The 12,814-nt window shown below is 51.8% G+C and overlaps 2 protein-coding genes across 2 annotated transcripts; both read right to left on the reverse strand.

The window, feature by feature from the left end:
• Nucleotides 1-306: 306 nt before the first annotated feature.
• On the reverse strand, nucleotides 307-3,564 carry LOC34618189 (GTPase Der). The gene is made up of 5 exons (XM_026336287.1): nucleotides 3,190-3,564; nucleotides 2,669-2,977; nucleotides 1,696-1,935; nucleotides 533-1,594; nucleotides 307-354 (listed from the first exon to the last, which is right to left on the reverse strand). Exons 1-5 carry the CDS (start codon nucleotides 3,562-3,564, stop codon nucleotides 307-309), a joined length of 2,034 nt encoding a protein of 677 aa, XP_026192072.1.
• A 1,879-nt stretch (nucleotides 3,565-5,443) lies between these two features.
• Nucleotides 5,444-11,986, reverse strand: LOC113147069. The gene is made up of 5 exons (XM_026336288.1): nucleotides 10,021-11,986; nucleotides 8,515-9,804; nucleotides 8,164-8,267; nucleotides 7,816-7,891; nucleotides 5,444-7,398 (listed from the first exon to the last, which is right to left on the reverse strand). Exons 1-5 carry the CDS (start codon nucleotides 11,984-11,986, stop codon nucleotides 5,444-5,446), a joined length of 5,391 nt encoding a protein of 1,796 aa, XP_026192073.1.
• Nucleotides 11,987-12,814: the final 828 nt, after the last annotated feature.

The following is a 12,814-nucleotide window of genomic DNA, read 5'->3' on the forward strand; positions in this document are numbered from 1 at the left end:
ACCCGTAAGCCGACCGTCGGTCATGGGTGTTTTACACAAAAACCAGTGATTATTAGGTGGACGATTATTTTCTTCGGCGCGTATTAAAGTACAAGGTCACAACGTATCGTGGCGCCGAGCTGACCACCGCTAAATCAGTCAAAAACCTAGCGAACGGGACACCTGTTCTCTGCAGAATAGAACAGAGGTTGAATTGAGGCATTTATGCCCAGAAGACTACCTCTAAGCGGACCGAACCCCTATTTAAAAAGCAGCGCTTCACGCGGGCTGAATTCTAAAGTTTACACAATGCGCAGGCCATAACTGCTACTTCTTCACCAAGTACTTGCGCGAAAGCTTTGTCGCTGCCAGATGCTGCGAACAAATCAGACCGCAGGAGACGATGCGCGGACAGTTACCGCTGCATTTCTACACTACAGACATATCTATTTCCCGCGTTTCTGCGCACTTTCGTATGCCATGTTGCACCTCTGTACGATGATATAGACTGACACAGATCCAGTATCCTGTTTGCATATTTTATTATGCTTACCTGATGCGGCCCCAGTCTCTTCCATTTTAAAGCTTCTGCCTTGGTGAGCTTTGCGCCGGGTTTCGGCATTGCTGTGGTGCGTAGCACGAGACGTACAGGAATGCCGTTAAGCCCGAATTCCTCCCTTATTGCATTGATCAGCTGTCGCTTGTAGTGAGTCGGGAAGTGCGCATAGACATTAGACCAAGCCACAAATGTTGGCGGCTTTGCCTGTGTCTGTGTGATGTACTTTACTTGACACTGAGACCCTAGTCTCCAGGGTGGCGGCCAGCGGGCAGTGTAATCCTGCAGCCACTCATTGAGTACTCCTGTTGGCACACGACTGCACCAAGGCTTATACACAGAGCGTGCCTTATTGAGCAGGGAGTTGAGGTTTTGTGATTGTTTCGAAGAAGTGAACACCACGGGGCAGGCCTTTAGGTGGCCCAGTCCCGTTTGCAGCCGCTCTAGTATCAGTGATCGCACATAGTCCTTGTTGTTGTCCTCAACTAAGTCCCACTTAGTAACGCACACCAGCATGCAACGGCCCTCCTTCTCCGTTGCCAGGTTTGCTAGAGACAAGTCATGAGAGCTAATCTGTCCTGTCGCTTGTATCCGAGAAGCGTCGAGACACAGTATACACACGTCAGCCGAACGGATGTTACGCATTGTTTGCAGGGACGCCTGCTGCAGCAGATCGTCCCCCCGCATCTTCCAGCCTCTAGTGACCCCGGCGGTGTCGGTCAACACCATTTTCTGCTTTTTGAAACAAAAGTTGATGCAGACAGAGTCGGTGGTGGTGCCTGGAGTGGCGCTGGCCGTCAGGCGGTTCTCCTTCAGGATGGAATTGATAAGGCTTGATTTCCCCGCATTTGGACGCCCAATAAATGTCAGTCGTATTGGTTCCTCGATCGTCGCATTGAGATCCCTGACTCCATCCGCTTTAAACAAATTCTCCGCCACTTGGTCCAAGCACTCCGGGGGTGCCTCAGGGCATTCTGCAGGACCAGCAGACGCTTCGGCTTCAAGTTCGGCACTGGGCCACAACTCGCTGTTGCCTTGGTGAGTGTGCGTGTCCGGCATCTCTTGCTCCTGTGGCATAAAGCACAGAGAATACGGCACTGTGCCAGTCAACGCAGGATGAGCAGAAGGGCGCGTCTTTCTCCTTTGGCTGGACAATTTACCCCCTCGCGTGCTGGCTCTTTTGTTGGGTCCAGAAACAGCCCCTCTTCTGTTTCCTCTTGTGCCGTCTTTTCTTTTGTTTCGCACGTAACCTTCTTCAGTGACCAGGGCAGATGCGGAAACCCCTGGGGAGCTTCGTTGTGCGCCAGAGCTGGATGTTCACCCCGACCGTACCGTCGAGCCAAGCCCTCAAGCCAGGCCTCCGCTGCTGCACTTCCCCCAGGAGGTCCTTCCCGCGGGCTCTGCAAGGGTAAGAAGAAGAAGTCAATATGAGGGGGGGCAGCATCTGCAAGTGGCAACACTGGCTCCGGTTTGACTGCACTAATGTGGCGACTCCTGTTTATGGCCATCTATGCGCCTGTTGCTGCGTTCGTATGATGTTAGAGAAGCACGCAAAGTCTTAGATCAAAGCAATACTGCCTACTGAAGCATTTTCACTACTTCATCTTACGCCCCAACTCTAAAACGTATAGGTCAGGGCAAAACGGGATTCTGTGCTGTGGTGGGGCACTTGCAGTGGAATATCGGGTGACTTTCGCTGCCTCACCGCTGCATATCCCGTTAAAGCCGTCCCGTCCTGCTGCTCTGGAGCTGCGGAGAGGCAGCGGTGTCGTTCTTGCTGTTCTTTAATGGCTGATAGTACTCTCTCGTGCAAGGCATCGAGGCCCTGATACCCACCACAGGAGACATGAGAGGCACAATAAACGGGATGCAAAGGAGGCAGCCGTACATCAGACATGCAAATGAAGGTGCACTTGGGAGGACACAAAAAGAAGCACTATGGAGGCGGAAATATGGATGGAACCATAGAGTGGTTTCCTGCCACAGCTAGCCTCTTCCCCAAGTTGCCGCAGCGTTTTCACATAGGCCATCCTTAAGCGTCCAGTCCAAGGCTGTCCCCCTAAAACTGTTGCATGGCATTCCGTTGGGAGCGTCTCGCTCTGCTTGCCACCCATGCCTGTGGTGAAAGCGCACCTGGTTTGTCCTGGTGGAGACTAATACGGGGTGGCCTAGCTGCAAGTCATAGACGTCAGCCATGCAGTCGGCCACGCCAGTTCCCTCTGCCTTGCTCAACACAAGTATTATTTCCGGGGGCCACCTCCTGCAACCGTTGAGTGTGGTATCTGGATGCTTATGTGTCTTTGGTGCTTCAGCTTCCGCTGCCTGCCGCTTCTCTAAAAGGCTCCGCAGTCGCCTCGCAAAAAGTTCATCTGTCGGTGTGACGCCTTCCTTGGCATCAACCAAAAACATAATTAAGTCGGCGTCTTCAAGCGCTTGTGACACCTGCATGAGAGCCAAGGTGAGTATGCAACAGCAGGTTAGTCAGTACTGCTTCGGCTACACCGCTGCAGTGGCACGTGCCAAACACAGTAATTCATAAAACTCTGCATATCACAATATATACAGATACATGTTTTAACATACGAACAAATCCGAAACTAAATATCTGGATTAATGGCATTGGGGAGCCGGCCGCTGCGTGGATTGGTGAGTACCTGCTGGTTGGTCTGCTGCAAAGTAGAACTGTTTTTATCTTCAAATTCAGCCTCATAGCCTGCGGTGTCTACCAGCAGTACTTGTAGACCTCTCCACGAACAAAGGGCTTCCCTGCGGTCCCTTGTGGTGCCGGGTTCAGGGCCTACCAGGGCCAAGTGCTGCTGCTTATTCATTGGCAAAGCTGAGCTGTTTGCAGTAAGGAACCAATTGAACAGACTGCTCTTCCCCACATTGCAGCGGCCTACTACTGTTACACGACTGAATGAGTTGGTTGACAGAGAAGAGAGACATTTTGTGCCGAATTTCGCCGCAACGCTGTGTTGAAAGGGGGGTGAGCAGCATTTGAAAGCTACTCGTGGGTTTGGCAAGAACATTGAGAGTGCCGCTATCTCTGCAGAAGGAACGCAAGCATGAGTAATTGAGAACCAGCTGTTCCAGATTTTGCGTTGTGCGGTGTGTATGTGCACGCGGGGGCACCACTTCGTGGGCTGTAGAGGGCAAACAGAATTCCCCCGCGGAACTGTGAGAAGACCAGCCAACCCCCACATTCTTCCGCTAGATTATGGCCTCCATCAGACAGGTAGCAGGGGAACAAGTGACACAGCTTTTTACTCAGACACTTGGAGCTTGTCTGGTGCCAAGCCATAGACCGCAGATTGGGACGCACTAGCTGCGTCAGCAAGCACCACGCATCTCGTATTGATGGGAAAGCAGATCATATAGAGGGGAAAATGGCGTGTTTCCTGTGTCAAGAAACAACGGAATCACTGTGCAACATATATCTCCAAGTGGGTGTGGGAACGTGCTGGATGCGGTGGGAGAATCGAGTATTGAAAGAGATACCCATGCTGAATTTTGGCCCAAGCGTCAAATAAGAAGATAGTAGAGCATTGGACACTATGCAAATGTGGAAAAATTCTTTTTGAAAGCTTTTCTGCTTAGTTTTCATGAAGCCTCTGGGCTGGACAGCTCCTCCATCACTCGAATGGAGCTTCTTCTGCTCCTAAAGTACCTCGCACTTCTCGAAATTTGTGTACTACTCAACTATTCAGAACTGCTGTGTACTTTATTTCTGACCATTTTTGCTTTGTATCGTGTGGCAGTCCCATTTACATTGGTCTACATCCGATGATTCCATATGCATGTGCTTGAATACATGATGCCATATCTGATTTCTAGGAACACCTAATTGGAAGGCTCCAGCACAAAGTCCTGCTCTCGACCGTTCACTTTCTCAGTTCGTTACCATTTAGCGTTGGTCGGTGGATGTTGTACTGCCTAATATTAATTTGTTGCCTTGCTGAGCCTGTAGTGCTACAATGTAGGGCGTGGTGTTCCACCAAATCTCGTTTTGCGAATCAAAGCAGCGCAGAAGCACATAGAAAAGACATGCTGCTCTATGTGCACACAAAGGAATAATACGACCCAGGCATAGTATTTCGGCCTTTCCCCGGCTTTGTGCCTACCAAGCAACAAGTAGCCTTTTCTTCCCCCCATCACGGAGTTATCCACATTTCAAGAGCAAAATGACTCCTTGCACCAAATCAGTACGCTACAAAGCTTCCAGTGTATCAAACATCCAGCCAGTCATTTAATGGTGGTCATTAAGTTGTATTGAGGGCATGTGCAAGAAGCGGTGAATCATAGAATTCGGGAAGTACGTTAAGCTTTGAAGTTCTTCCTGCTTTAATTTTTTCTCCAATGTAACCAAGCTGTTGCAGTAGGGTGGTCCCCTATGGGACACCCTCCGGTGATATTAACAAGTTGAACCAACTAGGTAGCACTCAAAATCAACCTATGAACAATATATGTATCCTCTTCTTAGCACACTTCATGCCAAAGAAGAATCTACCAAGGGCCACAAACATGGGATCTAAACTTTGTTTAGACGGAATACATTTGTAAGGCTAAATGAATGCCGTGCGGGGTAGGGTGGTTGCTTGCTTCTCCTGTCCTGCCAAGTATTTCCTTGTCTGTTCCACCTGTTTGCCCATCACCTCGAAAGTGCAACCAATATGCAGGCGACCCATGAGAATCACCAGCGTACTGCCAAGTCGATTAAGTACAGGCATGCTCCCGCTGTTTAATCTGCTGGCCAGACTATGCTCCCATCTTTCCTTTTAAGAGTATGAATACTGTTACCTGCAGCTAGAGCAGGGGCAATGCCAAGAGACGAATTTGATCAAAATACAATTTACAATTAACAAAAACATTGGAGAATCTGGAATATTCTCTTTCACCCATTATTGTGCGCTAGTTGAATAATGATGTCGGGTTGCTCAAGAACTTTGGGCTGGTAGGGTTCTGTATTCCAACGACCACAGGCAGTCCAGGTATGACATTCTTCTCCATTCCATAAACACAGGGTTGCCGTTTTGCAAGGGGACTTGGGGTCTGCTTTGGTTGCTGCTGGGCCCAAGAGAGGAGTCCATTGGACGGAGGGCTGTAAAACCGTCTTCCTGGAGGAGAATCCGCCACTAAATCCACCAGGCGTTGCTTTTGCGTTGACGTAGGCTGAAAGGCCATGTGGAGCTGAGGTCGGGATCTGTCCCCCATTTGCAGTGTTTGATGTAAGCCACCTGCAGAGTATTTCGGCAAGTGTGGGTAATGCAGATTTCCTGTAGAATCGCTGCTTGGAAGACTTTCAAACTGTTGCAACCTAGATAGACTGCTGGGGTGCACCATTTGCTCTAAACGCCACTGATGCGTACGTCCCGGCAGAGCAGGCCGCATCACCGCCACAGCTGGATGCCACTGAGAATGTTGACTTGGGCTGCTTGTCAAGCACGACGGCCGCATGACGCTCAATCCACTTGTAGCCGTGGCCATGGATGGCCACGGCTTCTGGGTGTGGAATGGATCCAAATGGGCTACCCCTTGTGTTCTCCCATGAGGCGTCAAAGTTGTGCCTTTGCAAATTTTCTGTACAAGCCCGAGATGGTTCGAACCAGGACCCATTCCCTGCTGGCCATGGCAGTCCTTCACTCCCCGATACAAGTCGCACGTGGCGGGTGCCTCCGGAGCCTTGTGGGGAGTTGACTGCATTCGCAGCACTGCACCACCAGACCCACAGCCTCGGGGCCTGGTGGAGGCGCTGCGCACTTTCTTAAGGCTTGGTAGTGCTGTGGCGTCGGTAGTACTAGCGGATGTTTGGATTACATCAGCGGACAATGATAGCGCAACAAGCTTTTGCTCTGCCGCTGACTTTGGCAGTGATTCCTGATCAAAGGTTGCACTAGCCGGCAGAGGGATGTTCAGAATGCTTGGTGCTAAGGATGCGTCCCTTCGAGAATGTGCTCCGGTGTGGAGTTCTGTTATCGGCACCTGACGAGGCCGATCATCTCTGGTCGTCGAATCGTCTCCTGGAGGGAGGAGCTTACATGAAATTGTTTCCTGCTGATCTGTAGCGCCATCAACAGTTGTGTGCAATGCGTGACATGTGTTCGCCTCGGTAGTCAAAGCACTCGCATCGCAGGTGTCTGCCGTCTCCGCGGCACTTTGTAAGTCAAAAGACTGGTCAAGAAGAGGAGTGTTGCGTCCCCTTTGCCTTTGCGCAGCGCAAGAAGGGCGCTTCAGTGGACTTTTCTTTGCGCTAGAGTTTGCAGGTGCGGTCTCTGCGCTTTCCGGATATCGCGAAGTCGGTAGCTGTCTGGCTGTGGCGCTGCCAAGGGCTTTGCTAGTGCTTCGAATGGCTCTGGACTGGGTGGCACTTGTCGTCGGCTTGGGAAGCGTACGACGCCGTGGGTGGTGGTTGAGGGAGGCATAACCGTTTCTAACGATTGAAGTCCTTTTTCTCCCCATCCGCTCTGTGGATAGAGATATGAGCGACCGCTCACTGGGGAGACACTCGTGATACACACTGTTGGGGCCTCTCCGGCCGCTGAGAGGAGGCAGGTGTGTCCCTTTGTCTGTAAGTTGCATTTTAATGGGAACCACAGGGGACCTTATGGCATTCCTTGTAGCACTGCTCCTGCCTACTCCTTCGAACCCTTTGGCCGTTGAATGTTTGCCACATGCGCCAGCTGCCTCTGCTGCTATATGACAACGAGGATCATGATGGGGAGCACCGCTGTACAACAGCTCCGACGAGGGCCAGGGAGAGGCGATAGCAGGCAACAAAGCCTCTATGTCGACTGAAGGATCCCTCTGCAGCAGATGTAGCTGCAGCTCCTTCCACATGCGATGCACCCAGGGGTGCTGTGCAACATCTGTGGCACAGCAAGATTAAGAAGAGATGCATCGACATATATTAGTTCAGTCGCTTAAGCTTTTAATACAAAAAGGCACAGGAAAATATAGTTGTATGAAGAGATACACACCTTTGCCACGTGTACATGCGTATATATTTATGTATCTCTGCACGTACAACGGAGGTATAGCTACAAAAATGGGTATAACTATTTGTGCTAGCATGCATGGGGGCTCGTATGCCTATATAAACGTAAGCGGATACGCAAGCATATTTCGTCATGTACGAAACACTAAGATACGTGTTGAGCTGCATATTTATATACACGTGTTGGTGTACATATATGCATTGACTAAACGACCATTACGCATGGCAGCATTCATTCACATTCATGGACAAAAAGTCTGTATTCGAGGGTGTTTGTGTGTATTCGTACCAATTAGTGGTAATCTTTCACTTGGGTCGTATTTTAACAGTTTCCTGATTAGATCAGCGGCGTCACTGCTCACGTGCTGAGGACATATCAAGACCGCTCGAATCCACAGAAAAAACTCCTGGCCACATATCTTCAGACACCCAGAGTCCGAACAAGCAACATTGCGACATCAAAAGCAGTCAGCTTTCAAAAGGCACAGGCGCCCATTAAACACAGAAAATTCCAAAATACCAGCAGCGTTAACCAGCGATTGCAACCTGTCAGTCAAATGTCAATCTGTGTGCTTCACGGATAGTTTGCCCATCGTTGGGAGTAGCAGAAGTTCAACAATCTAAAGGATAAGCTTACGCAAGGCATTCTGATGTCCACAGTGACAATTCGCTGCACTAGCTCGAAATGCCGCGTCGACTGGAAGGGTGGCCGCCCGTCTAGCAACTCATAAAGCAGTACCCCTGCATGCACACGAAATACAATAGAAGGCAAGTGCTCACTGAGAACAAACACAGTGATTTGGATTAAAGACGGAGGCAGTGCTGATAAACATTAGGGACGAGCCACAGTAAATTACGCATGGGAAGTTGAGGCAGTGGTTGGCACCTCGTTTAATTAGGTATCTGCCTCCTTCAGGTTTACAAGATAGTCTGCCTATTTACCGTGCTGTCTGCTTAAAATGGGCCTGCTAGTTTTCTTTGTGCTTACCAAGGCTCCACAAGTCAACTCGCCAGTCATGCCCCTGACCCTTGACCATTTCTGGGGCGAGGTAGTCGAGAGTACCACAGAAGCTGAAGCTTCGGTTCTGCCCAACGACAGACCCGCACCAGCCAAAGTCTGCAATCTTCAATACATATCCTTTTGTGAGCAACAAGTTCTCGAGCTTCAGATCTCTGTGAATTACTCCGCTGGAGTGTACGCACTGCAGACCGTTTATCAGCTGAGCGAAGAAGCAGAACGCTTCAAGCTCTGAAAATCGACGGTTTGGCTGCTTTCGAATCCGCCTGTACAGATCCCCCTGATCGCAATATCCTAATATCATGTGCAAGTACTCTGCGTCTTCGACACAAGAGAAGCAGCGTAATACATTCTGATGCCTGAGCAGGTCCCGCTGTACGTACAGCTCAAACTCCACTTGGTCCACCATGCCCGCTCGCACCACAGTTTCCTTCTGAATGCTCTTTACGGCCACTACAAATCCACCCTTTTTGTGCCTCAACTTCCGCACTACTCCGTAGGTCCCGCAACCCACCACGTCTCTTCGCAGGTCCAGCAGATCTTCTGCTTCCTGGCCCTTCTCTACACTCTCCAACTCAGACAGTGACTTGATCGGGAGATACGCTTCAATATAACTTATATCCTCTGTGCATTCATCTGCAGTAGCGCGTTCGCCCTCTTCTTTTCCACTTTCCCCAAGAGAACAGATAGCCGCTATCAGGGGCCCCACGGGAAGTAGATCGTGGGGCCCCACTTTGTAGCAGTCTTGGTCGCGTCGCCTCAACTTACACCTGCGTGAAACTTGAGGGTGCTGCGGGAAAGGCTCTTGCTCTCTTCGCTCTGCCTGAAGCTCTCTATTCAGAACATCCCCAGTATCTGTTAAAACCAGTGTGTCTGTCCCAGCTACAGGACTGCATGACCCTTCCTGTTCGGCTGGTCCTTGAGTAGCCGTTGCTGAACACCCTAAAGTAGCCGTTTGGGTGCCCTCTTTTGGGTCCTTGACAACTTTCCGTGGAGTAGCCATGAGGTGCGTTTGCGACTGCTGTTGTTTGGCCAAAGCACCTTCTGTCCTGTCCCTAGTGCACCCGAAGTCTGCAACTTCAGATGGTTGATGTTGTTGGTGCTTCCGTATGCTCGATAATCCGCTGCTAAGCGTAGGCTCAGCAAGAGCAACACCATGGTGTCCGATGACCTCGCATTTCAGCTGCATACGCTGCTCCATGCTGCCGCCTACCATGGTGAAGCTGACCTTCCCGTTTTCTCTTACAGCTGTGGCAGAACCTGGTGGGGACCCAACAACGAATTCGTTAGACCGAAATTTTCGCGGGGATGGAAGAGCGGGAGGCTCTTGCTGTTGCTGCTGCAGCTGTTGGGTTTTTCGCTGCTGCGGGGCCCTGGTTGCCGACGTGGCTGGCTGTGCCGATGACGATTTGACCCTCTCTGAGGAGGTTGGCTCAGAGAACAGGTCCTCCGCACTGGCAGTCAAGATCTGCTGGCCTGCTACACCAGAGCTCCTGGCAAAAGAAGAGGACCCCTGTAGCTCTGTTGATACTTTTGAGGGTGAACCTCTAGCTATGTCAACCCCGCAACTTGTTGAACAGCTTTCTACAGAAGTATCTCGCTCCAGTCGTATTGGGGGCGCTTGTGGATGGCCCGAGGCCCCTGCCTCTTTTTGTGGCAGAGTCCTCTGTCTTTGCTGCTGCCAGCATGCCTGTTGCTGCATTAATTTCTCTTTTTGTTGCTGCAGCACCTCTCTTTGCTTCTGCAGCAGCTGGTGCTGCTGCCAGAGGAACTGGTCTCGTTGCTGCTGCGAGGACAAGACCTGCTTCACTTGGGCCGAGGGCCCCTTTAGCTGCGTGCGGTGCTGTAACGCAGCTTGCATCTGCATTGCCACTGCTTCCTGCTGGGTTGCGCTTCTCCCCTGGCAAGCTTTCTCTACCTTCTGCACGTCGGGACTCCACTCACCAGCCTTCGTTTCCTGCTCTTTTGTCCACTGCGGTTGGTTCTGCATGGGGGCCCTTGCTTGATTTATGGGCGCAAAGGTCACAGTGGGCTTCTGCCGGGAGTTCTGAATCAGCTGCACGTGGGGAGAAGACGGTCGTTGCCCTGGCTGCGACTTAGGCTGCACCTGGTGCAATGGTTGCGAGTCTGCCCCAGTGAACATACCCGCCTGCGCCAAGTGGTGCTGAGCTCCTTGCCGTTTATAGGCCCAATCCACTGTTGAGGGCACCAGGGGATCCCTGCTTCTGTTGCTGGTACACTGAAGCCTCTTATCTACAGCTTGCGCCTTCGGGGATTCTCGCTCCTGAGGTTCTTGCCCTGCCCGAAAAAAGGACCAGAGACGACTGGCAAGGTCAGGGAACTGACGTTGGATGAGGGGTGGTGTGCTCACAGACCGGCATACTTTTCGCTGCCCCTGCACCACTAGGCTGCCCGAGGCAGCCGAAAGATGCTCTTGTCCTCCATTTCCTCGCATCATCGGGGGTTGCCTGACTCGTACATCGTACTGGTGAGCCCCTACATCGGCCCGTGAAGTAACGGCATCTGCGCAGCGGGGGCCTCCAGAACTCTGGGGAGGCACAGAAAGAGGCCTCCACGTGTGAATCCCGTGTGGCTTAGGAGATAGCCTGCGTGCAAGCCTTTCGGGCGATGAGAGAGGTCTCTGCCAAGATGCCGTGTGTTGAGAGCCAGGAGCCTGTATAACAGCTCCTCCGGCGTATTTGGTGTGGAGGCGAGGCTGCAGGGCAGAGACTCCTAAGGCTGAAGGGTTTGGTAGCTGTGCTGAGTCTCGCTGCAGCAGTTGAACTGATGGGCAACGCCAACGCTGTTGATACTCGTTGGCTGCCCGCTGTGGCCTCAGAACGGGCTGGCCCCAAACTTCTTGATAAAACCTTGCAGGTACCCTGCGCAAATTCTGCTGCTGCTGGACGGAGTTCTCGGGGGCACGCGGTTCCTCCACCCTGCCCTCTACAGTTACTATCCCTCTTGACCCCACGCTTACCGAGCGCCTCGGCGCCACTGGTCTGGGCCTATAGCCGTTGTACAAATGCGCGGAAGGGGTCACTGACCGCCAAACAGCATGCGGATTGGACAGTCGTTCGTCGTGGTGTGAGTGTGAGTCAGGGGTGAGAGCTGCTGTCCTAACAGATTCCACTGGTGAGGCTTGCGGAACACGCGAAGAGTAGCAAAGATCTACTTGCGATCTGTGGTTTTGGGGTTTTATTGTCTGGGTTTTCATGGAGGGAGAGGAAGTGGGAAGGTGAAATTGCCTCTGGGTAGAGAAAAATCCGGGACTCAGGCTGGCACCCGAGCCGTGGGCACCAGGGTTCGGCAGCCAGAAGCGCATAACATTGGACAAGCCTAAAGCTGCAGAAGGGACCGTAGAGGGCGAATATTGTTGCTGGGGAGCAGCAGCTACAGCCGCTGCCGGAGGCTGCTCCCCATACGGACGTGCAGTGGCCATGGAGTTGGCTTGTCTGCGGCGCGTGCAGAAAAGGACACTTGATTAAGGCTTTGATAAGAGTAAGCAGAGGGCTAGGGGGAAGCCCAAGGTGGAGCGTGTGCCTTGTTCATGCTGGTTCCTTGTCACCTTGGGCAAGCATAGGGACTCTTCGCTGGAGTCAAAGGCTCCTGAGCCACAGGGTACCAACCTACGTCAGTTTCGATCACCAATGAGCTGGAGTCCTTACGGAAGTCGAGCAGATAGTAACAGCCTGTTGTCTTAGCTATGTGACACGCCGACTTGGTGCCTTGGGCAAGTGTTCACGAGTAGCCATAGAAGAAATAGGAGCAAAGGGGTAGGCGAGTGACCTTTTGAGGAATTTACATGGACGCTGCACTTGTGGCGACAGAAGGCTAGCGGGACCGGGTACATACACATCTGGCAAACTCAGCCCTGCCTGGATAGAGTTGGCAGGCACCCTCGAGCCTACAATGGGAGAAGGTCCATCTTTGGAAAACTGCAGCCTCAAAAACGAAAAGTGAGGCTCCAATTAAAAGTATGTGTGTATTTCAAGGGGCCTTTGAGTCTAAGTCGCACAAGAGGAGCAAAACACAATTAGAAGGACCGGACCACCACTAGAAGCCGTAGCTCCCTGATTCTGCGACTGCGCCTCGAGGGGAGCTGCAGCCTGTGTGCCTCCCTTGGAGCCTTTATGTAAACAGACAAACTTCTCAAAGTATAGTTGTATAAAACTCTCTAAAAGGTTACCGTAAAGCGGGGCAATGAAAGGAGCGTTTAGAAGGAAGAAGGGCAAAGTCGGCTTAGGCCGCCGGTCAGGTCCCTTATTCC

Source organism: Cyclospora cayetanensis, unplaced genomic scaffold, assembly GCF_002999335.1.
Source record: "Cyclospora cayetanensis isolate NF1_C8 unplaced genomic scaffold, CcayRef3 CcayRef3_contig_12, whole genome shotgun sequence".
NCBI lineage: Eukaryota > Apicomplexa > Conoidasida > Eucoccidiorida > Eimeriidae > Cyclospora > Cyclospora cayetanensis.

Bases quoted from the DNA above. Each gene is read 5' to 3' on its own strand.
- LOC34618189 (XM_026336287.1), bottom strand. From the start codon at position 3,564: ATGTTCTTGCCAAACCCACGAGTAGCTTTCAAATGCTGCTCACCCCCC. The intron at 2,978-3,189 runs GTACTCACCAAT...GCTCTCATGCAG, and splicing joins TGCAGCAGACCAACCAGCAG to GTGTCACAAGCGCTTGAAGA. The intron at 1,595-1,695 runs GTAAATTGTCCA...CAGGAGCAAGAG, and splicing joins AAGAGCCAGCACGCGAGGGG to ATGCCGGACACGCACACTCA.
- LOC113147069 (XM_026336288.1), bottom strand. From the start codon at position 11,986: ATGGCCACTGCACGTCCGTATGGGGAGCAGCCTCCGGCAGCGGCTGTA. The intron at 9,805-10,020 runs GCCAGCAGATCT...GGTCCCCACCAG, and splicing joins CAGGAGCTCTGGTGTAGCAG to GTTCTGCCACAGCTGTAAGA. The intron at 7,892-8,163 runs GTAAGCTTATCC...ATATGTCCTCAG, and splicing joins TGGACATCAGAATGCCTTGC to CACGTGAGCAGTGACGCCGC.